Consider the following 25822-nt stretch of genomic DNA (forward strand, 5'->3'; position numbering starts at 1 on the left):
AGCTTAATATTCATTTCTAATTTAATCTAGATTCTTAATCGTATATATATTTCGGGATGTGACTTTTCCCTAGGTTGTCAAAAAAAATAAAATGGGATAAAGGGAGCTCGAACTAAAGTCTCTAAGAAGGACTCTCTAACATTTAACCATTAAGCCTATAACTCATTTCTTGCTTATTTTAAACACTTAATCGTATGTATTTTGGGGTCAAAATCACGAAATTAAAATGGGAAGGAGGGGCTAAAAATAAAAATTTGAGAAGAAGAGAAAAGTAAAAATAAAAGGCTGATCATAAATTAAGAATGTTTTTTATACCCAAATTAGGATCAAGGGGCGGCAATTAGGGTTAAAATTAGGGGTTTGTTGAAAAATTAGAAATAATAATAGGGCAGGGACCACTCTTGGTTTTCACAAATCCGATTCTACTAACCCGATTTTTGGGGTGTGACAGACTCCAATTGACTTCCTCTGAGTATGACCACCCATTCTTCTGACCTCAGTATCTCTGAGTATGACCACCCATTCTCGCTCAATAGAGTCATCCACCCAGAATTAAGTGTGAATATTTTCCTAATGTGAACACATTTCCAAGACAATAAAAAGTCTATTTAGGCTTAACTACCTCGTATTGATAGAATCTTATGATATGTGCGCATGATTATCCATTACGCATTTAACGAGGCTAAACATATATCCCAACACGTTATATCAACAGAAAATAGGATCCCTCCTATAAATACTCTGAAGAATAATGAACGGGGGAATGAACTTTAGCACCTTAAAGTTATTTCGAGCATTTGTCTTCTTGATTAGCCTATTCTCTTGTCCTTCTTCTGGCTCTCTGCCTCCTCAAGTGAATTGACCTTTATAGCAGTGCCTTGTCCTCCTCCCTGGTTGTACCCCATATCAACAATGACTAAATTGATAGGATGTGTAAAGTTGAGGGTCAAATTGGTTGAATTTTTTAGAATTAGGACCAAATCGATAAAATAAATAAACATTGGAGGGTTAAATTATTATTATTATGCCAAGTAAATTATAACACCAAAATATCACATGTCCATAACATTTGTGACTAAATTGAAAAATTTTGAAGTTAATTGGCTAAAATAGCAACATATTAATAATTGAATGACTATTGTTGTAATTTACCTTAATATAGATGATTTTTACATATAAAACACGTTTAACATAAACTACATATGAATCAGATTGTGGGTCAAATTTCAGTTTTACCGACCAAAGCCAAAATTCACTTCTATAACTATATTGTATATACGGACACAGTCCAATGTCCTGTTTATGTCAATATTATTTTATAAGGTTAATATAGCTTTGATAATTAGGTAAACTTTGCTATTTATAATTTTATTTGGTCATTCAACCTAAATTTTATTAAATTTTGATGATTTTATTTTAAAATTATATCATGTCATCATTTGAATTTCTTTTTAGTAAAAAGAACTTTTCAGGAGCAATTTGATTCCACTCAAAATTAGTAATTTAGTTCCTCACAATTTCAAAAGTAAGTAACTAAAGACAATTAATCCCAATGTTAATTTTTCCGTCAATTTATCTTACTTTAGATTGGTATAATAACCTTTTATGTTTACAAATTGTCATTTTGATTCTTCTTCTAAAAATTTAACAAATTTAGTCCCATTGGATATAAAAAATTTAGAATCAAGACCAAATTGATAAAATGTGTAAATGTTGAGGGTTAAATTTATTAACTTTTAAAATTAATACAAAATTGTAGAATGTATAAACATTGGAATCCATTATACCAATCAAAAAGTAGTATAAATTAATGAAAATGTCGACATCAAATTTATTAATTTTTAAAATTAATACAAAATTTTAGAATGTATAAACATTAAAAGCCATTATATCAATCAAAAATTAGTATAAATTAATGAAAAAAGTGAAGATCATCAAACTTTTGAATTTGAGAGGGATTAAATTGCTCCATTCTTTTGCTCAACATCGAAATTGAGAGGGACTTGAGAGATTTTTTGCCCTTTTCTTAATTTTCAAATAATAATGTGACATAATTTTAGAGTTTCATATCATTAAACTTCTACATTTGCTAAGTTTAAAAACTAAAATAGATCTAGATTTCAAGTTCATGTACCAAAGTGGACTAGATTGCGACGTTCAGTGACTAAAAGTCATATTAACCCTTTCCTATGTTGATTTAAAATATTTTATCTCCGACCTAACCTACACTAACAGTTGAAAACTTCGGACGGCGGCCAACAGCCCATCTATGAAAGTCAATCAATTTAAGCGCGTGGGAAAGCTCGCCACCGCCATTATATACTAGTTCATTGCCTATTTGACTTCTTAACAAATTCAACTTTCTCGCCTCTCGCCTAATCCCACCATTATTAACCACCAAACACGAGTCTGCAACAGCCAAAGAGAACCCAACAATGGCGACCTTGCCAACTCCATGCTCCATAAAATTTCAGCCTAATGACAACCCTTTTCCCACATTGAAACATCATCAACCTCAGAACATTCCCATCATCTCATCAACGCTGAAAACATCAACCAAAAGTCTCCATCGGTTCATCAGCAGCACCGACAATTACAACCCTGTTGTTGATTCTTCAAGGCGGGGACAGGTTTTGGGTTACCAAACATTGACGACAAAAGGTGGGCATTCAAGTGAGTTGAAAACCAAGCAACATGATGAAGTTTCGTTAGAGAGAGAAGCTGAGATTGTTATATTCAAGCTGAGGGCAGTTGTGGAGAAACTTAGAGATATGGAAGTGGAGAAGATTAATGGAAGGTTTAAGGGAACAATGTCGGATGAAGAGAGATTGTTGGTGGAGAATACGAGTAGAGAAATCGCAGACAAGTTTTTGAAGAGACCGGTTGAGTATTTAAAAGCAAGTCATGGAGATTTTGAGACCAAGTTGAAGGACTTGAATTTGTTGATTCGTATGCTTGAAAATTCATGCTGCACCGGCCGCCAACGATAGCTTTTTAATTTCTTTTCTTTTTTCATCATAGTTTTGATTCGTTTGGATCATGAACAAATGATTCAGTTCATTAATTCTTTTTATGCAAAAAAAAAAAAAAACCATTAAATTACTCTTGAATATACCTGCATATTATATACTCTTGAAACTACAAATGCTATATCCAGTTACAGTTACAAGTATCATAGGTTCTTCCAAAACAAAATCAAACTAATATGTCGAAGCAGATGAGAAAAAGCTGGATGGCTTTGTTTTCTTTTTCCTCTTTTTAATCTTAAACTATAGTTACCATTGTAAGTTAATGGCTAAATCCAGCAGAGTTTCGACTTGGCGTATGGTTCGTTTCCTCTCGTGTTCCTTCAATTTTACTGCAACAGATTCTGGATCAAGCCCATCTGGGGTTTGTGCTTCGTTTTGTTCGGATCGAACCTCTTGTAGCAAAGCATCAACCTCTCTTATGAAATCTACTCGTAGAAGAACATCATCAGCTTCGGCTGGTAGTGACAATGGGCCGTGATGCTGATACCAAAGTCAGGTATAATAAGTTAAGGTGTTCATTTCAAATATTAACATTCATGAGCATGTCATTGCATGGATAGTTGAGAATGCAATCGTACTTTAGAAGGATGAGATTTTCTCCGGTGAGCTCTTTTCCGGTTTCTAAATCTACAGGCAACAAGGACTTTGCCTTGAAGCCACTGATTCCACATCCATGTGTAAATGTGGAGGTTCATGATTAGAATAAATAAATAATAGCTTACCTTATCAATGTCAAAACCAGCTGGTACAAGGATGCTAAACGGATCCTCCCGTGGGAAAGTCTCAACCATGCGTTTTTTGCATTCCTTCAACCATCCTTCATTGTCAAACCCATCATGCATATTCAAAAGATCATTGAGCAGCCTCATAGCAGGACTTGCCTCCCGTTTCAATATCTCGGTCTAAAATATGAAGTAAAACATAGAACTTTTTCACTCATTTCGCAATTAGAGTTGAAATACAGCAAGAGCTTAATAGAGGCAGTGGAGATGAAACAAACAAAATATTCCCTTATTATGTGAGATATGATCATTTATACCATTTTGACAGCAAGAAACCAAATACTCCAGCAAAATAGAGCACTTCAGGAAAAAAGAGGAAAAAAACACAGCTTTTACCATTTTCTTTACCTTTTACTGATCAAATTCATACTCATAAAACATTGAACAAATTCATACTAGATAAAACAAACCAAAAACGATCGTATCCATGAAATAAAATGACTTTTCAAGGTGGTGGCAGTCTGGCAGATATTAAAAGGTTCTAGGTTGGAGGTATAAGGTTAGGTATAAGGTTAATGAAGCACTGATAAAGATTAATTGATGCATCAAGAAGCTTTGGATATTTCTGAAGATGATTGATAACAAAGGCATTTACCAGAAAATGAGATATGGATTCAAGATTGTAAGTAATAAAAATCAAACCTCTGGTATGATACATGTTTATTTGCAATAAAATACAAGTAGAACAGTTTTCAGAACTGCCATTGCAAGTGTTAACATCTGTAATATACCCGTTAACAGAATTTAATTCTGATTGGTAATCAAAATATTTAGTGCAGTGCATACCTCAACTCGTCTGTAGAGAAGATCAAGACTCCTAATGGCATCCTTTTCATCCTGGAAAAAGTTGTAGGTATTAAATTTATACACTAAAGAGAGTGAAACAGAACTTAAAGTCGGTACATGGACTACATAACACTTTGTGCATAGAATATATTTTTGAAACCTCCTTATCAGGCATTGTTATGTCAAACACATCATGCACAAGGCTGATTCAAACCAATTGCAGGAGTTCCTGGAAATTACATTGAAATAACAATACAAGCTAAGGTTCAAAGGATGTTCGCTAGAAGAGTTTGATTCATGGAATAAGTAAACGCATGCACAGATAAAAAGCAATAGTCCAGGTCTAATGCTACAGCGCTCAAACTCAGTAACTGCCAAGGTCTGGGCTGTGTGAAGAAACAGGTTAAAATCAATGGTTATCCCTAACGAGGTACATGGTCAATTTTGAAAGAAAAAATCATTTACTCATGTGCAATTAAGTTTGGGTGTTTAGTTTCCATGTACCTAATCAACAAGCATGCCATGCTTGGTACGGAAAAGACGAACTTCATTGATTGTAGGATCTTATAACTGTTACCATTGTTGTGTTTTTCTATGTCTCGAGGTGATTTTCCTTGGCTGTCAAAAACACCCAAATTTTCTGATTTACACATCAAATTTTCTCAAAGGTTCAGAATACGGTTCAAGTTTTTCATGCATTCAGTAAATTTTTGCATGGACATGTCAAACCTCAAAAAGGAAGGCTGCAAAAGAGAGAAGAATAAGCAAAATTCAGCGCTGCCAAAATGGGAACGTACTAAAAGCCCACTTACATCCCGTCGAGCAAGATCAAGGCGATTCCATATGACCATTAGCACAAGTTCAGTAAGTTCACCTCTCTCTGCAGCCTCCTCGATTTTCTGCGTTAGAGTAAAGTAATCAAGGGGCATGACCAACAGAAAGTGATGTCAATAAAAATGTAGTTTCTTTTTATGTTCAGAGGCAGAAAGGCAACCTTGCCCTGGCGATTATAATCTGGTCAAATTAGACTATTCTAAGAGTTTCCAAAGATAATGTTCCTATTTCTGTTAAGGGACTGTCCCGGTTTGGGCGTAAGATAGCATGAGATAACTTTACTTATATCAGAAAACCTCAGATGTATTTCCTAACCAAAAACATTTGCCAATTCCTGATGAATCTCAGTTGAAACAATTGGACTTCCGATTTTGGACAATGATGGAAAAGAAAATCCAACTCTATGGTATTATTCTTATCATTGTTGACACTTTACTAGCAGAATAAGAATTCAATCTGAACATTTCTATTATCTTAAAACCTTAGAAAAAAATTTTCAACTTGTTTTAATGAACTGGCTTTTGGGTCTGCAAACATATATATAAATATTTTACCTCTTCCACCTCTTCTTCAGCCGTAATGAAGCTTGAAACTAATTTCCTGGCTCTTACAACATCTTCTTGCGGGTACCCCTTCAAACGCATACCTATTTCACGATACTCTTCAACCTTTCTTTCCTCTTCTTCCTCTTCTTCTCTACGTCTTCTATGCAACTCCTTCGTTTTTTCCCGTTGTCTGGCTTGCCATTCCTGACCAAGAGGTTTATCAATGCCAGTTTCTTATTCATTATAAACAATTCAATTGAACTGCACCGATGAATGATCCACACAATTTACGTAGACAAGGACGTTTGTACATCTATTGTATGTTGACAACTGCTCTATCACCAAATGTATCAAATTAGAAACACACATATATGCCAATATTTTGAAGTCTTTATACATTCATTTCGTAAAGAACGACACTTTTAAATCTCAGGTTTACAAGTAAGCAACCAATGAATCAATTTTCAGCTGCAATTACACTTGAATGGCTAAGTTAGCAGGAATTCGATTCATAAGCTGCACTCTGCCATGAAAAACGTGTGGCTATACACAACCATGATTTAAGTAAGTTAATTCAGAAGTGACCCAGAAATAGCTAATCCTGAACACCCATTTATTAATATTAACCAGAGTAAGAACAAATAATAGAAGTGAACAAAAAAATGGGGGTAAACCAAATAAGCAAAAAAGAACAACACACATCATCGTAATACTCCTTTGGCATCCCTTCCAGAAGTTGTTCTTCTTGGTTCATGCACCTCCTCAAAACTGTGTTAAATCCCCACCAAAAAAACAAATGATAAATAACGAATTTGAAGCAAATAAAAAAAACCTGGTTGAGAAAAAGTGAAGATACAGGAAGTAACCTGTTTTAGAAGGGGAAGTCGTCTTGAAACGGGAGAGGCGCATATTGCAAGTTGGAAGCAAGGGTTGTAAGGGAAGTGAGCAGGTTAGAAGGAAGAGCTTCGCCTCCATTTTCTGGCTTCCGATAAATATGAAATATAGGAGTGAAAGTAGAGCACTCTGGAGTTTTTGGACTTCGTAGGATCTTTATTTACAAAGTTGGACTGAATGTCTTTATTCTAGGAGTTGAATATTTTCCATCCCAATATTTTTTATTTAGGTAAAGGTCCCCGTATTATGTTTTTTCTCTTTCCTTTTTCAGATTTTCCATTATTTCTAGTTTTAACTTTTCATGAAATATGGATAAAAGTAACACCTAAGTTACTCTATTAGAAGTTAGTTTGTATTTTACTTTTTTTTATTAAAAAATCGTGCCTCTCTAACTCAAAAACTAAGTAAATTAAGTTATGTACGTTAGATCAAAGGGTAAATTAATTTTTATTTTAAAAATTTCATTAATTGTTACCGTTAAAAACTAGTATGGTGACGAAATAACCAAACTGTCATAAAGTACATGTGTACCTCATTCTAGCTTACAAAGATTAATTTTTGATGATTGTTTTTTAAAACATGTGATGATGTAATGTACTTTGGTATTTTTGTATAATTGTACAAATATTATCAAATATATATTTTAAAACTTATAAAAAATTCACCAATTGTAAAAAAAAAAGTCGAAGTAATATATGTTATTCGATCACATATTTAAAAAAAAACAAATCATGATAAAATTAGTACAAAACTTTATATAGAAAGAAAATTTTGTATTTTTCTATTGTTCTTTCATTTTAGACATATTTAAGGGGCTAAAATACATGGCTTTTTTTTTGAAAAATTATTGGATTAGGATGATTTTTAAAAAAAATTTTGGATTAGACCGAAAAAATGAAAACGTGTCTAGCTGGACGTGTTTCCAACGGATTGACAAGAAAACGCTTCCAGCTGGATCCGCTTTCATGCCACATCTGCTAAAAACGCATCCAACTGGAAGCGTTTTCCAGAACGGCTCTCCCACCCCCAACGGTTATTTCAAAGTTGTTTAACCCCCTTCCTCGACGTCTTTTTTTTCTCCCTATACAACCCCGTAATTCTTATTCTTTGTCAATTCAATCTCAACTCAACTCTCTCTCTCTCTCATTCTCAATTCGCTCTCAAATCTCTTTTAAATTTCTCTCAATTCCCTCTTGATTCTCACTCATTTTTTATTCACCTCTCAACTCTTTTTTTTATTAAGGTTTTTTTAAATTAATTTTCCATTACAATATTTTTCGTATTTATTGAAATTAGTAATGACAAAATCTCTAATTTGTTTTGATGGCAAGCACATTTCAATCGATAAATTGTAAATGGTAAGAATGTTTTTTATTATAGTTAATCTAATTTAATTTAAATATTTTGTTGTTATACTAAAATTTAATATTTTGTATGTTTTATATATATAGTCGGAAGATCGGATTTTGGAGACGTATATTCATAATCTACCCGCTCCTCCATCATCTTTAATCGAACTATACTTGAAAGATGTGGGATTTTTGCACATAGACCGTATGGGTATGGGGTGTAAATTGAACCCCACACTTGTAAGAGTGTTGGTGGAAAGATGGAGGTCCGAGACACACGCATTCCATCTTCCATGCGGTAAGTGTACTATCACACTCGAGGACATGCAGTTACAGCTCGGGTTATCGATGGATGGGTTGGTAGTTACTGGGTCAGTTGTCACAGTCGATTGAAGAGATGTATGCGAGCAACTTTTAGGGAAGGTTCCAAACACAATTTATGGAGTCCTGGTAGATATGAATTGGTTGAAAACAAATTTTGGTGAGCTCGACACAAAATCAAATGAAGTTGAAAGAGAACAACACACTCGGGCGTACATCTTTATGATCATCGAGGGTTTCTTAATACCCGATAAATCACAAAATTTTGTCCATTTAAGGTGATTGTTAAAACTAGTGAACTTTAGTGAAGCGGGAGAACTTAGTTGGGGGTCATCCGTGTTGGTGACGTTGTACCGGGAGATGTGATGGGCGATACAACAACAGAAAATTAAAATTGGTGGTTGCATGCTACTACTACAATCATGGGTGTGGTATTGACTGTCAGTTTTACGTCTTCGAGTGGACTACCATTATACATTCCCGCTCATAACAAGGTAAAATTCATTAGAAAATATATTTACCATAATAAAATTATTTAAAATTTAAATTATTGTGTTAACATATTATTTCAATAGGTGGAACCATGGGCCAAGTTATGTGGGACTGCCGGAGGAGCTTCAAGATATACGGCTTATGTTAGATCAATGATCGAAAGCAGAGGTATGTATTTTTAAAATTTCAATTATAAAATATTAACGTAGTTGATTTAAAAATTAATAGTAAATGTATAATCAAAATTATTATTTTAATATAGTTTGAATAAATGCATACTCTGATCCGAGAATTCAAGCATGCATCCCATCCAATTTCTTGGTGAATCCCAACATCTGGCACGTGAAGGTGTCATTGTAGTGTACGCTACGATGGATATGCACAAATCAGATAGAGTTTTGCGGTAGTTCGGGTTTAGGCAAACGATTTCGTCGGTACCCCAAGACATTAAAGATTTGTACCATATCAAATTGCGGGGAAGAACCGATGAAAATTGACCTACATTCCATGGGGAATATATCAACATTTGGAACCATAGGTACGAATTTTTACCTAATCGTAAACCCATTATTGCTCGGGAATTAGCCTGTGATTCGAAGTACATGTCATGATTTAAACACCATATAAAGTCATATCTACTAGCGGAAGAAGTGGGAGGTAGGCAACGTCATACAAGGAGGCCATGACGAATGCCTAGGAATCCAAGGTCTGCGGTAGTTGCCGAGGCAGGTCCATCATCTACACCAACACAAGAATAGGGACCAATGGTCACACCACTCCCCGATTAGTATGGCTAAACTTATTATGGTGTTTTCATTAAGTTCGTCATTTTTACACAAGCCCCACATCTTGCACCACATTTTTCTGTTTCTACATCGTCTCTAGGTATTATTTTTGGACCACCGCCTTCGTCTTCAGCATATTACACACCGATGCCATTAACGTTTTAGACGATGACGATCTTGACAACAATGTATAGATCGACTATGTTTGGGGCACTGATCGGAAGTCCGATTATTTTGCTATTGGTGTATGAGACACAATATGGTTATACACCTACGCCGATGGTGTTGCAAACACCTCCAAGATCATTATTCTACCAAGGTGAACCATCTTTTCAACCACCTCTTCGTAGAATGGAAGATATATGATGGCAACCGAAAAGTAATCTACAATCAACAGCGGATGAAGGCAAAGAAGATGAGATGCCGAGACCACAATGTGTACTTAAAGGTAGAGCTGACGATGAAGACGAGGAGGTCGGTATACAACTTTGAGAAGAAGAAATCTGGCTCGCAACCGACGACCACCCCGTTGTGGCACACATTTTGTTCGACGATATAAATGATATTTTTGTACTTTTCATGTAAAGCTTAATTGTTTAGCTAAATTATAGTCGATAAGATTTTACCGATATTGGATATGAAATGTTTTTAAATAAATATTATTTTTAATCAAAATTGATATTTGTTGTCATTTTATATTGTTAAACCAAGTTTAATTTGGTTTGCACGGGAAAATGGAACGAAGTTGTATATTGTATTATTCTCTATAGTATAATAAAAACTTATATTTTCAAATTATAAAAAATTTAAGTATGAATGAAAAAAATCAACAAATAGATTTCGGTTAAAAAATTAATTTGTAACACCCCTAACCCGTATCCGTCGCCGGAATAGGGTTACGGAGCATTACCGGATTTCCATTTCAAAACTATCAAAAAATTAAAACATGTAATTCATAACATCAATCATCGCAAAATCAATCAATAACATACATATTGTCCTTTATACGAGCCCTCGAAGCTCTAAAAACACATTAGAAACGAATTAGGACTAAATCAAAAACATATGGAATTTTTAGGAAAAAAGATGAAAATTTTCAAACTGCAGGGGTCACACGGCTGAGACACATGCCCGTGTCTCAGGCCGTGTGGACATTCGAAGTAAGGACACACGGTCGTGTCCCAGCTCGTGTATGTGCCCGTGTAACTTTTGACTTAGGTCACACGGCCAAGCCATACCCCCATGTGCCAGGTCGTGTAACTCTCGAAATGCAACCTTTAAAAAAACCTACAGGGGACACGCGACCATGTCACATGGCCATGTGTCACACACAACTAAGACACGCGCCCGTGTCTTAGGCTGTGTGGACAAGAAATAGGTCATTTTCAAGTCATTTCTTTCACCCAAAACATGCACTAACCTATAACACTTTTGCACATATAATCAAGCATTCAAGATGCATAAAAAAACATGCCTAATCAAGCTAGAACAACATTTTATATGTTCATACAACCAATATGCCCAAAGGGCATCTCAATAACAACAACCAACATGTACTTTATAGTTGTATAATTTAGACACAAAACAACTAACTTGTAACCAACTTCATACCAACATTTACCTCCATATTCACATATCAAATCCACACTCAAATTATCCAATTGGTCATTTAATATCCATCAACTAAACATTAGCCACATATGTCAACTATAACCAATATACCAAATAACAACATTCAAACATATCAAAGAATAACTCATAGCATACATTTTTAACTACCATACCATATTCCATCATTTAATCACCATAAAACTCCAAAATGACAACCATTACAAGGCCAAATATATACATGCCAACATAGCACCATTTCATCACCCAAAATATCATAAATACAAGCCAAAACAAATGGCTATATCATCAAAAAAATACACCTATACATATGCATATTTAAACAATTATCACTTAACTTGTTTTCATGCCAAAACATAACATAATTGATACATAACAACCATACCTTTTTGGCCATTTAAAGATATATTAACACATATCAATTTTGGTCATTTCAAAACATACACCAAATTGACCATATTAACCACAACCAACAAGATATCAATAGTACCTTAAGTACCTCAAATCCAAGGAAACATTTCATGCCATAATCATTGGCCAAAATGACATATATATGTACCAAACTCATCAATTAATATTCAACTAATCATTAACCATAAGTCCACCTATACATGCCATTATAACATTAATCAAGACATCAAAATCTACCGATATAATCGCTAAATAGTGTGATAGATCTCCGACGAACTTCCAACCCGATCGAGCTTCCGTTAATCTAAAAAGTAATGGAAAAACAATTATGTAAGTAATGAATGCTTAGTAAGCTAGTATAAACTTAAGTCATATCAATCTATTTCAATTATGAAATTTATACATATCAAGAATAATTTTATATCAATACCACAAGATTCATGAAACCATATTCAACAACTCACAAAGTGAATAAATTCACAGCATCATATATATATATCATCCCTAGCATCGTAGGATTTTATAAAACTTTAAACCCTTTTCCAATTTTTCTTACTTTCATTTGCATTTCATTACTTTCCATTGCATTTACTTTCTTTAGCTTAAATAAAAACATCAATTCAACTCATCATTTCCTTTTTCATCAATTTACACTTAAAGTATGAACTTACTATACTACTACCTTTCCACACTCGTTTCATATGCATAACACACAAGACATAAGCATATTATCAACCATAGCCATAAGCTAGTGCATTTAAACATAGCTCTTTTGGAATTAACCACATGATAAACCATTTCATAAGAAATTATATATTTTAAACCTTACCTCTCTTTCATGAACACAAGCATATTTCCATTTGGACACTTACCATTTCAGTGCATAACTTATAAGTAAGCATAATACAATCCAACCAATAGCTTGGCACATGCCTAAGCATCAAATAACAACACATGTTAGCATACTTGAACATATTTCATATGAGTTCAACATAGATAACCATTATACTTGAATATGATTTAATTGGATATAACATCCTTCATAACATAACATGTTTTCCATATATCTCATCATTTCAATGTATTTCATATATACATGTATTTGCTCATATTGAACATTTATCGTTTCCTTTCCAATTCATGCCCGTTGAACCGTTTAAAGTACCGTTGGATACCCAAGATAGCTCACACAAAATGTGCTAACTCATATAAGTGTAGTCTGTCAAATCCTTTACATATATGCTCACACAAGCTGTGAATCAGTATGCTCACATGAGTTGTGAAAATGGGTTACTCACATGAGCTGTGGATCAGAACGTAGTTAAACAATGTTGCTCACACGACCTGTGGAGTATCCGCAACACATGCAGGACCTCAGCCATCGGTAGGACGTTCAAGACCAGCACCCGAATCATGTAAACCTTAATGACATGTCATTTGTATCCTATGAATTCCTAAGGTTGAAACGAGGCTCGGTAGTCATTGAAACATCATTAGATTTCCATTGTTTCATTACAAGATAATTTGCATACTGACATATATATATATATATATATATTGATTTAATCACAATATGATCACATATTAACATTAAATTTAATAAAAATTATATAGAATACAGTTCATACGAACTTACATGGCTAACTTGTAGAAAAACTAAAGTTTAGGGGCATTTTGGTAATTTTCCATTCTCATTAATTTTTCCACTCGAACTTGATCTAAATTAATAATTTCATTCAATTTATTAATTTAGAAAATAAAAATTTATTTCATGCAATTTGGTCATTTTGACATTTTTACAAAATTACCCCTAAAGTTATACTTTTATTCAATTTAGTCCCTAAGCCTAAAACATACAAATCAACCATTTTAACCTAAAATTGAGCCTAACTGAATACTCATGGAATCCAATAAAGCACATTATTACAATAATTTCACATCAAATCCTTATACTTTTACTATTTAAACAATTTAGTCCATAATCAGAAAATTCATCAAAAATCACTAAACAAAATACTTTTAAATACCAAATAATATTTCAAATTCATCATTTAACATAAAAAAAATCACTAGATTCATCAATGGCAACATTCCCAATCTTTAACAGTTTCAAAATCGAAGGTACAGCTTACATGCATCATCACAAGGTAAGCCAAAGCTTTAAGGTCTTCCATGGAGTTTTTCTCCATTCAAAATCGGTGAAGAAGACGTTAAGATAATGATAAAACATTTTGGTTTTATTTTATTTTAATATAATTCTCAAATTACCATATTAACCTTAGTTAATAATTAAATAAAACATCAAATTCATGTCCATTATTTTCTAATAGCACCTTGAATGGTCTAATTACCATTTAAGTCCCTTTTCCTTTATTCAATTAAACATTTAATCACTCAAATTAAATAGTGATCAAATTTTACATATTTTACGATTTAGTTCTTTTAATTAATTAACTATCGAAACATTAAAATTTTTCAACGAAACTTTAATACCACCTTAATGACACTCTGTAAATATTTATAAAAATATTTAGGGCTTGGTTTATAGAAACGAGGTCTCGATACCTTATTTTCTAAAATCACTTGACTTTAAGGTCTTACCACTTGAACTTAATAAATCGCTTATATAACAAAAATTACTATATCAAAAACATTTTTAAAACCATGTTTGACTCGTAAATATTAAATAATAATATTTACGAACTTACTCGTCGAATTTGGTGGCCCCGAAACCACTGTTTCTGACACCACTGAAAATGGTCTGTTACATAATTAATCAATTAATAAGGTGTTCTTATAGTATCCCGTCGGTGTGGACATGACAACATTGTATGCCCTGAGTTCCTACAAAACCTACATAACTTCAGTTGGTTTGTCTTTTCCCGAATATCCATGTTGTCAAGTATCAGAGTAGATATCGGTCAACCTTTTGGTTCGCGATGCAATGAACTATAGGGTAACAACTTGAATGGAGCGTTAGATACGGTCACATACTTACTTCAGGGACTGGTACGAATCCGTATCTCCACACGTTATACATGTGTTGTAGTTTGTACACTTTGTTCACAAAGCTCATCTGATCTAAAAGTACGAAGGAACATGTTGCAATTACATGATTGTATAAAAAACAAAATGAATCAAATCTCCCACAGTCATAGGTCTGTTGTTTCAGGTGTGCACGGTACACTCCCTCGGCAATACCTTGGTCGATTTTGTAGAACTCTGTAACCTGAAATGATAGGTTTTTATGCTAGTGACACATTAAATGCATACAATTCGCTCGTGTTGTAGCCTCCCTAATTTCTTTCATAATGTCCTCACATCAAATGTGGCCACCCTTTATCTATCCAACATATTTTTGTGCTCGCTTTGGAAAAAGTTTTGCCAAATGGAAATATGTTTTTTCACAATCGAGGTTATCATCAAATGACGTGTTTCATTCAATACGGAATTGATGCATTCTGCCAGGTTTGTCGTCATGTGCCTATATCATAGACCCCCGTCAGACGATTGTGTCCACTAATCGAAGGGTATGTTAGAGAAGTACCTCATGCCGACACTATTAATAGCCTGTAAGTTTTCCAACATTTCATAGAAACAGTGTTTGACGAGCTCATACCCTATCGAGGAAAGTGAATAGTTTATCCATTAATCCCAACATTTGCTGACCGGTTAAATATCAGACAATTGAAATAGTGGCGAATACATACCCATGTTAATCACTTGTGCACGTTGAGCTTCAGATTCGTGTTGTCCATGGTAGTTCGTCGCAACATGTTTTAAACAATACCTATGTTGTTTGCGATTACAAAGGCTTCCTTGCCATTGAATTGCAGCCAATATTCTAGGTCCCTTATCGAAGATGACGCATATATCATTATGGGGGACAACATGCCTCCTCAACCTAAACAGAAAGAAATATCAATCGTCCACATTCTTAGATGGCGTTATTGCAAAGACAATTGGCAGAATTTTTCAATTACCGTCTTGTGCCACAACCAACAACAACCGATGCGTATATCTCCCGTACATAAAGGTGTCATGGATTTGTACCAATGGCTTACAGTATTGGAATGCTTGTTAACATTGCTTGAAAGTCTAGAAGAAACGATGGAACACTTGACATCCATGGACCAACCGGTTGTTGTAGTACGCAGGCATCATTTCCAAATCAGTTACGCAACCTAAAATGTACTGCTCTAGTATCTGACACCACTGCCACAAATCATTGTTCGATGCGTCCCACCCATTATACATATTTTCCAATGTCTTTTGCTTTGCAATCCACGCCTTGTGGTACGACGACGTGTAATCCTACTTGCTACAGATATTTGCAATTAAAATGAGCATAACAATCTTGAGACTCGTTTTCACCATAGGTAGTATTATGTTCGCGACCATTTCTAAATCTAATTTTGAATGATCCTATAAAATACACACAACAACACGAGTACGTTAAAATTAAGAATTCAATACCCAAAATATAAGACAGTCTTGACGAGTATCCTCGACAACACACGTATGCAGAATGGTATATTTCTTTTTGGTCCACAATCCCGTCCTTTTCTTAAAAGAAGCCATGATTTTCCATACACATCTCCTGTCTTGCATTACGCATTTTGCCTCGAATTTGTCAGATCAAAATTTAACAACATAAAAGTTTACCTCAAATTCATTGTCCCCTTCATTCTCAAATCCACTAGCATCTTCAGTGTTGGATGTACCCTCGCCGATGGAGGTCATAGGGAGTACATTATCCCTTTTTTTGTATAGTTGTCGAAACAACCAATATCACCCGTTGATTTACAACCACTAGCACTTGATGTCATACCCTTGTAAGTGTTCTTAAAGTTGAACAGCGACTGATCGAAGTTCAAATCAAAACCACTAATTGAGTGTCGTGTCGTGGTTTAGTATTTTGGGTTACCACCAAACCTCGACTACTAGACGTTCTTCCTATCGTGGTTGAAATCTATGGTTGAAACCAATGAATGTCTTCCCATTGATGATTCCAGGATATCATAATGGGAACTTTCTAACAAAGTAGTGAACCTATCGTACAACTGTGTCGTTGGGCTTTCAACTTTTTATTTCGCTCCAGCCTATTGAACTAGAACATATGTCGACCTCTGACCGCCTTCATTTGTGTTTGCAAACTTCGCATATAACTCGAGTATTGGTGATCCACTAGCAATATGCGTCTGCACCATCACCACCATCCCCCTTGCACTTCTAATATCGAAAGCATCATATTTAACGGGTCGACCGAAGCACAAAATCTATATTTCAATGACGGTACTCTCATCTGGTTGGATCCGATGATTTTTCACCTAATTCTTGTAAGCAGCTTCAGCAATTGTATGTTAGGGTCAAAAGCCAACTGCATTGTGTTCTCCAATGATAAAACAACCCCATTGCCGGTGTCACAGACTTCATCGTTGTAATAAACAACATTAACTTATCAACTCATTTTCAACAAAACAACTTGTTTCACATGTTCAAAACAAAAACATTAAGCAGAAAAATAGAGTTGTAATTATATATGGACAACAAAAATCGAGCTTTACTTGATGCAATTACGTGTTTGCTCCAAATTGTGCCTTATGAAATGCCTGGCGAACTTCCTCCTCTTGCGATTCTTCTTGCAATTTTGTCTGCTCGAAATTGTCTTATGACATTCAATGCTGAAAGCCATCCTTTTATAGAGTTGGGGTGAGTGGCGATTAATTTAAGAAATTTTCCCAGGATATCTCACGAGTGAGTGGAAAGTTTGCATGCGTTGACTTTGGTAGAGGAAAAACGTTCCATGTAGGGCACGTTTTCAATGACATGTCAGAAATATTCATTGAAAATGAGCCCAACTGGACGCGCTTTCAATGCATTTTTCTGACATTACACTGAAAACACGCCTTACGTGGAGCGCTTTCCCACTAAAAAATTCAACTCCTAAAAATTTTCTACTCACCCATCAGGTATCTTGGGCTAATATTTTTTGAAAAATTCTAATCGACCTCAACCTGCCATATAAACTATGGGTGATCAAAATTTAATTCCATTGAAAAATCGAAAAAAATACAAACGAAGAGTTAATCAAATTAAATAGTTTGAGTTTCGGTTTTGAATCGAATTAAATTTTACAATTCGAATAATTCGAATATACGATTGGTGTAAATACGATTGTTGTAAATATCCTTTTGGAACCTGTCATTTTTGAAAATTACACCAAATTGTACTCTAAATAATTTCAAAATAAGATTAAATTTATATCTCAAAAAATTATAAAAAGCTTCTAAATAATATATAAAAAATTTAAAAAGTATAAAAACTCTAAACTCTTAACCCATAAACCCTAAAACACTTAACCTTACAAAACCCTAACCCTAACCTTAAGCCCTTAATAAAAATCTAAACTATAACCCAAAAACAATTAGATAACCCAATGCTTTCAGTTTTCAGCGTATGTGGCAAGAAAGCACGTCCAGTTGGAAGTGTTTTCCTGCCAATCTGCTGAAAACGCAACCAACTGGGTGCGTTTTTATCTTTTCGACCTAATCCAATAAATTTTGAGAAAACCAGCCTAATTTGGTATTTTAAAAAAAATCAATATTTTTAAGAATTTTACCCTATTTAAGGACTCACCAGCTCAGGTTAACTTTTGAAAGGAGCCAGAAACACTATTTTTTTAGTAAATCATTTCACATATTGCTAGCAAATGAACAACACATAGCCCTTTAGGGATAGTGAATTAATAAAAAATCAATTAACTTCTAAAAAATGAGACATTATATTTAAGTACTTATTATGTGACACTAAACTTTTTCAAGGTTTAAGTAGGTTCATTTTACCACCATAGATTTTTGTGAGATCTAATGTTTTGAAAGACTGATAGAATGACCGATCTCTGCATGCATAATGAATCAAGAGATATTCATTACATAAATTACTACCATTTGGTGAGACTTGATGCTTAGAATTGGAGCTCAACAATCCATATCTTCACAGCATCATAACTAGTTAGCATCACTCGAGACATGCATTTGGTAAGGAAACATTTTTTTCATCCAATAAAATTTGCCGATACACAAAAATCAAGCAAGTTTGTCTACATTAATGCAAAAAGGAATAAATCCTCGATAACTTGTCACAATCTTTGAAGCAAAATATCTAAATCATTAAAAGCACACTGAATTTGTCAACAAAAGCTGCTTTTTCAGCCTCCACGAGCTTCTCTTCTAGTGGCATCATGAAGCAATTCAATGTCGACTCCGTCTGGAGGTAGTTGAACATATCTCACAACAGAGCCTCTGATGAAACAGTTCCTTACCGAAAGCTGTAACCAGACAAAAAGACTTATCAATTCAGCTGGACAATATTGAGACGAGGAAAACAGAGATGGGTTTGTCTAGACTAAGACGGCCAACATACAAGAAAACCTAACCAAGACACATTTTATGGGTACAGGGCAATAGGATATCACAAGTATCAGGTGATACTTTCAGGATAAGTTCAACTACAAGTAAAGGTATTTCATGGCTTGGCACTGGAAGGATGAGGTCGATTTGTAGACCTGTTCATGGGCCGGGCTACCCATCCAAGCCCAAAAGATCACCCAAAATTTGGGAAGATTTGAGCAAAAATATTAGGCCCAAAAATGGGATTGGGCAAAAAAATTAAGCCCGTTTAAAATATGAGCCAGGCTTGAGACTTGAACATTCAAGGCCCAAGCACTGCCTAACCCAACCCGTTTTAATTTTATAATACTTTATATTATGTTATTTTTATATATTATGTAATTTAAAACACATTAAAAAAATAAACCTATACTAAATATATAATACTACTCTAATGTAAACATTAAAATAATATTAATATGACTAAAAAATTTTAATAAATAAAAAATATATAAAATTATTAAATATTAAAATAAAAATATTTTAAAAAATAAAAAATAATACCGGTAAGCATCAAAAGGGTTTGGGTTAGCATTTTGCAAATATGTGTAGGTTTGGGCAAGCATAAAGTATGTTAATATCATGCTTAGACCCAACTCGAACCAGACTTGACCCGGCCCATGAGCACCTCTAGGTCGAAGTAAAAGAAAAATGAATGAAAATCAACAACAGGAAAACCAATAGCGGATCAGAAGAAGAGAGAAGGAACCAACTTTATATTAAGAAATACTATTCAGCAGCAATAAAGTATATCAAAGCTATAGCAGTCTCTGAATCAAAAAGTTCATATATATACATATGTATAAGAAAACTGGGATTTGCATCCATATCACTTGAATTCCATGCAATCAATACTCAACATGAAATGACTTGACATAGTCATAAGGCAAAAGAAAAACATGAAATTCAAAAAGAGGCAAAACCAAAAACAGAAAATGATTTGCAGATTGACATCAAATTTGATACAGTCCAATATCACTGCATTTGTGGCACACTTTAATGAGGTGAAAGGGGATGGGTGGCTGGGATGAGCATCAACCCATCCTTCATATCACCAAACAAGTTGAATTGCCTTCTCTTTTTTCTCTTTTCCCAGAGATTAGCAAGTTAGATTGCATTGCTACTCTTATTTTAAGCAGCTTAAAGCCGTATTGCGATTTTTGAATACACTATCCTGCCTAGATCTTCTTGACATCATCAATTATTATAACGGTTTTACACTGAGCTATCCAATGCCAAACGTTAACATGAAATTCTTTCAGGTGGAGCATAATACGGTCATCCAGCATCAATAATCCTGCTTGGCAAATGCAAGACCATGTATCACCATGCTAACATTGACAAGGCATATTCTGTGCTACAAAACACAATATTCCCGAATCCAATTTTCCAACTGTTGCTCTATATGGAGCAAAATAGGAATTATATCTTGAAACTTACTGTGAGATTACATTTAACCCAAGGTTTCACATTCGTCTTTACCCTTTTTGGCTTTATTTCGAACACCTTCAACAGGCTACAATGGAAAAGCTCATGAGCAAAGCCTCTATCAAATGTCCTAACAGATTGATAAGTGACTCCCATCTTGGGACACACCCTACCTTAGCTAGCTAATCCAAGAACGACGAATTTAACTTGATATTTTAGGATTAAAGGGTTTTGTTCTTCTCGATAAGCAAGATCATCTAAACGTTGAATTTCAAAAATTCCCATTACAGTAAACTACTTGAAATTTTCATCTACAGATAAACCCTAGAAGTAAACTTTCACTGACAACAGGGCAGAGAAATACCGTTTATGCAAAGCAGAATAGAAAAAAAGAACAATTGCTGATAACAGAAGAACAGAAGTCTTTTTTAGGCTCATCGTTTCTATACTATTGGAGGATTAAAACAACGTGAACTACTAACTAGTTAACAGAGAATTCATGAAGCAGCTACATTGGAACGAATTAAAGTGGTAGACATTCAGTATAAAATCAGATACAAAATAAAATTCAAATAAACAATCAGAAAGGGAAGGCAGGGCATACAAGAAACCGAATAAACCCTGAATTCAGCTTCAATCATGCCCCCTGTTTAAAAAGAAGAAGAAGAAGAAGAAAAAGGCAGATTGGGGCGAAAGAAAAGTAGGAACGTAGAATACCCAAATCATTTCTTCCAAGTAACGACTAAAATGAAAAGAAAGGAAAAAGAAACCCTAGCTTTTGTTAGACAAGCTAAGTAATTCGTTCATAAATACCCATGAAAAAAAGAAAAGGAAAGGAAAGGGGGAATACCATGTGAGGATACTTGTCTTGATCGACAACCCTAGTATTCTCGAGCTTGATATTGAGGTATTGATCAACGGAATGAAGGGTTCCTCTGATAGCCAAATCGTTCTTCAGCTCCACCGTCACTTCTCTTCCCACCAAGTCTTTGAAATACGAAAAGAACAACTGCACCAATCATAATAAAAAAAGAAATAAAAAATCAAAAGGACGCCCATTGGAGAACGAATAGAAGAACACAGTTACGAACTCAATTGAATGAGAACAAGCATATGTCATATGAAGGTTTGGGAGGCCCCAAAAAGAAGAATACCATGATTTTGATTCCTCTGCGTAGAAGGAGAGGGGAGGGGTTTCTGGGTTTGGCTTAGATGCGATGAAAAAGAAAACTTGATGGAGCGGAGAGCCGACTATTCAATTACTTATTTTAGTAGCAATTGAGTTTCGTTGGTTAGCCAGTAATGGCCGCTTACTCGAGCTCACATTTTGGGCCTTGAAGCACAGCATCAGCTATCCATAAAGCATGGACTGTGGCCTTATAATTTTACTCTTGGGTTCCAAACTCAGCTCAAATCCTCATCTAAATATATTGCTAGCTGGTCAAGTAAAAAAACACCTTCATATATTGTATAAAAGATACAATTTTGTCATTGTAGCTCGTTTCCTTTAATTAAACAAGTACAGTTCTAGACTTAGCTTACATTTTAGCTGTTGTTCTTTCTTTGGGGTAATCTCCCCTTCTCCCATCATTTCTCCCTAACTTAAATCTCTCTGTTCCTTTGTGAGTAAATCCTGTAAGAGCCAACTTTAAGGCTGAAACTGTACTTCTTGCATGAAAAGTTTGATAAAAACAAGGATCCTTTTTTAAAATTACTAAATGAAATTAATATAACTATATATAATGACCCTCTTAAGCATTTTACCAAATTCTTCTCCAAACATTTGGATCAAGTTCATAGGGGTGAGCATCCAACCGAATCAAGTCGAGTTGAGTAAAAAAATTTTGAATTTATGAATCATATTTTATCATCTTAACTTGATTTGAATTGCTTTCGAATTAAATCTAGTAAAATGTGATTCGAATCAAATAAATTTGTTCGAGTTAAATTAAAAAATTAAACCGACCATATTGAAATCTTGTCGACCATATGATTAAATTCCAAGTTAAAGAACATAAATATAATGTGTATTTCAAAATTCTTTTAAAACAAAATAAAAGAAGAAAACAAGATAATTAGTATGATAAACTTGATTTGATAATTTACTTGTTTAATGCAAATATATATATAATTTAGTATTTTATATTTTTAAAAGATTTTAGTATTTTAATACTTATTTATAAAATTTTGGAAAGAAATATTTTACAAACATTTTGGATTTTCGAATATTATTTTGAATTTTTAGTATTTTTAGAGGAATCAATTTGCATATTTTTGAAAATGTCAGGGACTCTGAGGATATTTTCATTAATTTGTTATTTAAGTTATTCGAATTATCAAGTTGTAAAATTACTTATTCGAGTTGATTAACTTGAAATTCGAAATAGGAGGATTAAAACTTTTAACTTACCACTAAATATGATAATAAAAACATGGACGGAAGAGAGAAGCAGGAAAGGTGTTTTGTTTTGTTTTGTTTAACAGAGATAATATATGTCCAAATCCTTTGTTCACGGATTAACTTCCGGCATATAAGACATCCTAGCATTACATATTAGCCATGAAGTGTTTTAATAAACTAGTGTTGTCGGAGTTGAAACTTGAGGTTAAATAAAATTGACCCTTCATTTAATTTTTACTTTAATTCAACTAGAAGAAATCTACCTCCTACCAACCTTTTTATAATCACGTGTCCTGCGAGTATAAGGAAATCAAGACTATTGTTTGCTTTTGCCAAAGATTTTGTCACAGCTCCCCCCATTTCCATGGCTCTTCTCTATATTCTTCATTCCCTTTTAAAACTAGCTTTCCTTTGTTCCTTTTGGCCTACTGTTATCCCCTTGAGTTTAAATTATCCGGCGGTGTTCAACTTCGGTGACTCGAATTCCGACACGGGTGGATTAGTTGCCGGAAAAGCTTTTCCCATGACACAATTTAATGGGGAAACTTACTTCCATGAACCCTCTGGCAGATTCTGTGATGGTCGCTTGATCATTGATTTTCTAAGTAACTCCATTTCCTTCCATTGCATTCATATGATCCACATTAAGTTTCTGATTTTATTTTTTATTTTTTATTTTTTGGCAGTGGAGGCAATGGAGCTTCCTTACATGAACCCATATTTGGAATCTGTTGGCTCTCCTAGTTTTCAAACAGGGTGCAATTTTGCTACAGGAGGATCTACCATTCTTCCTGCAAATGCGGCTTCAACAAACCCTTTTTCCTTTAATCTTCAGTTATCTCAATTCTTCAGGTTCAAGAATCGAGCTCTTACATTGCTTTCTAAAGGTACCTCTGTTCATATCATTGGACAAGCTTCTATGTTTTTTTGGGACAAGTTGAAAATGGTTCTTGTTTTTTTTTTCAGACAAGGAGCTTCAGAATTATCTCCCTGCGGAAGATGATTTCAACAAGGCCCTTTACATATTTGATATCGGCCAGAACGATCTCGACCGCGTATTCTACTTTCCGGTATCGGATGAACAAGTTGTTGCTTTCATTTCAAAGCTTATGTCAGAACTCAACTATGGAATGAAGGTTCTGTTCTCTCTAGCCCTGTCTTAAACCAACACTGAAAGTATTATACTAGTTCTAGTTCAGATGAATAACTATGATGCTTTGTATTTTTCTTTTGTCAGAGATTATATGATGCAGGTGCAAGGAATTTCTGGGTTCATAACACAGGTCCCCTCGGATGCTTGCCGAGAATCATCGCTACGTTCGGGAAAAAACCGTCAAACTTGGACGAACACGGCTGCGTTGCTTCACACAACCGAGCGGCTACCGTTTTCAACAAGAAACTCCACGATATGTGCCTACAGTTCTTAGCACATTCGCCTGAAGCTAACATCACTTATGTCGACATTTTCTCGATAAAGCTGAACCTCATCTCAAACTATTCTCTATACGGTAAGCAAGCCATTAATCATTTTTTTTCTTTCAATGTTTTACTCCAATCGATTCGGATTTGCTTTCAGGATTCCAGCATCCATTAGCAGCATGTTGTGGTTACGGTGGGCCGCCATTGAATTTCGACACTAGGATTGCTTGTGGTGTAACCAAGGATCTGAATGGGAGCATTGTGACAGCAAATCCATGTAATAATACAGCTGAGTATATAAACTGGGATGGGACCCATTACACTGAAGCTGCAAATGGATTTGTTGCAGATGAAATACTAACGGGAAACTACTCTGATTCACCTCATTTGAGGAATTCACCATTTCTTACCTGACCAAATCAATTTGTATTAGATTTGTACTCTTTTTATTGATTATGATCACAGTTTTCATATGACAATGGGAAGAATATAGATGAAATTATGGGCAAAATGTGTTTAAAGAAAGACAATTTGTTCTGCAGAAAACCAAAAGGGTTCATGGAAAGAGTTATAGTTTGATCGGTACTGAATCTGTGTAAAATGAAAATCGGACCCATCAATTTTGATCTAAACCAAAAAATTCGATTTCATCAAGAGATAATTATCAAATTTATACATAAAATTTTGATTTTTGATTTAATTATATGCATTTAAGGAAAAGAATACATACATTTATTTTCATATTGAATTAATATAATTGTTTGTGTATGTAATATCTAACAAAAATGGTGTTCATTTGATAATATTGTCAACGATTTTTGAAAATTAAATCTAATTAAAATTTCAATAAAAATCAAAGTTAATGTATAATTTTGATATTTATTCCTAACAAAGCAACCAACAATTTCAACCTTTCCATCTGAACCTAAATTGACTTGAATTTAAATTAAACTAATTTGAAACCAACTTAAAACTAAATGATCCAAAATCGAAATGATTCAAACAATTAGCCCAAAAATACTCAAATTAAAGTGACCAAAACCTGAAATTATTTGAATCTGTAATGATTAGATCAATATTGAATTAAAATGGAAACTAGACCTATCAAGTTTAATCTGAACCCAAACAGATCAATACAAACTCAAACTGATGAACAAGATTTGATCACTAAAAGTCAACAGCATGAGCCCCTTCAACTTAAACCCAAATGGACCCAAACCCTAAAACTACTCAATTCTAAATTTAATCTTAATTTGGAACTACTTT

The 25822-nt window shown here is 34.2% G+C and overlaps 3 protein-coding genes across 5 annotated transcripts; 1 reads left to right on the forward strand and 2 right to left on the reverse strand.

Moving 5' to 3' along the window:
* Nucleotides 1-3099: 3099 nt before the first annotated feature.
* On the reverse strand, nt 3100-7045 carry LOC105790753 (protein PALE CRESS, chloroplastic). Of its 3 annotated transcripts, none has more exons than XM_052635280.1 (7): nt 6843-7045; nt 6677-6744; nt 5986-6180; nt 5395-5496; nt 4598-4648; nt 3752-3931; nt 3100-3509 (listed from the first exon to the last, which is right to left on the reverse strand). In XM_052635280.1, the coding sequence occupies exons 1-7, from the start codon at nt 6949-6951 to the stop codon at nt 3276-3278; spliced, it is 939 nt and encodes a 312-aa protein (XP_052491240.1). In that variant the 5' UTR covers nt 6952-7045; the 3' UTR covers nt 3100-3275. The 3 variants fall into 3 exon arrangements, with proteins under 3 accessions (XP_052491240.1, XP_012473953.1, XP_012473955.1); XM_012618499.2 differs by having other exon boundaries at nt 5410-5496; nt 6843-7044; XM_012618501.2 differs by lacking the exon at nt 5395-5496.
* An 11848-nt stretch (nt 7046-18893) lies between these two features.
* LOC105790755 (sm-like protein LSM2) lies at nt 18894-22052 on the reverse strand. Its single transcript, XM_012618502.2, has 3 exons — nt 21891-22052; nt 21587-21745; nt 18894-19187 (listed from the first exon to the last, which is right to left on the reverse strand). The coding sequence occupies exons 1-3, from the start codon at nt 21891-21893 to the stop codon at nt 19068-19070; spliced, it is 282 nt and encodes a 93-aa protein (XP_012473956.1). The 5' UTR covers nt 21894-22052; the 3' UTR covers nt 18894-19067.
* Nucleotides 22053-23168: 1116 nt separating this feature from the next.
* LOC105790756 (GDSL esterase/lipase At3g05180) lies at nt 23169-25067 on the forward strand. The gene is made up of 6 exons (XM_012618503.2): nt 23169-23194; nt 23390-23742; nt 23824-24024; nt 24104-24273; nt 24375-24645; nt 24714-25067. The coding sequence occupies exons 1-6, from the start codon at nt 23169-23171 to the stop codon at nt 24968-24970; spliced, it is 1278 nt and encodes a 425-aa protein (XP_012473957.2). The 3' UTR covers nt 24971-25067.
* Nucleotides 25068-25822: the final 755 nt, after the last annotated feature.

This window comes from Gossypium raimondii, chromosome 8 (genome assembly GCF_025698545.1).
Source record: "Gossypium raimondii isolate GPD5lz chromosome 8, ASM2569854v1, whole genome shotgun sequence".
In the NCBI taxonomy this organism is placed as follows: Eukaryota; Viridiplantae; Streptophyta; class Magnoliopsida; order Malvales; family Malvaceae; genus Gossypium; species Gossypium raimondii.

What these genes read in the sequence shown, in the direction of transcription:
- LOC105790753 (XM_052635280.1), bottom strand. Translation starts at nt 6,951, where the DNA reads ATGGAGGCGAAGCTCTTCCTTCTAACCTGCTCACTTCCCTTACAACCC. An exon ending in GGGATGTAAGTGGGCTTTTA is followed by an intron (nt 4,649 to 5,394) that starts GTACGTTCCCAT and finishes AACTTTTTCCAG; the next exon opens with GATGAAAAGGATGCCATTAG. An exon ending in CTGGTTTTGACATTGATAAG is followed by an intron (nt 3,510 to 3,751) that starts GTAAGCTATTAT and finishes CTTTGGTATCAG; the next exon opens with CATCACGGCCCATTGTCACT.
- LOC105790755 (XM_012618502.2), bottom strand. An exon ending in AAGACAAGTATCCTCACATG is followed by an intron (nt 19,188 to 21,586) that starts GTATTCCCCCTT and finishes GTCTGGTTACAG; the next exon opens with CTTTCGGTAAGGAACTGTTT.
- LOC105790756 (XM_012618503.2), top strand. Translation starts at nt 23,169, where the DNA reads ATGGACGGAAGAGAGAAGCAGGAAAG. An exon ending in CTTGATCATTGATTTTCTAA is followed by an intron (nt 23,743 to 23,823) that starts GTAACTCCATTT and finishes ATTTTTTGGCAG; the next exon opens with TGGAGGCAATGGAGCTTCCT. An exon ending in CTCAAACTATTCTCTATACG is followed by an intron (nt 24,646 to 24,713) that starts GTAAGCAAGCCA and finishes ATTTGCTTTCAG; the next exon opens with GATTCCAGCATCCATTAGCA.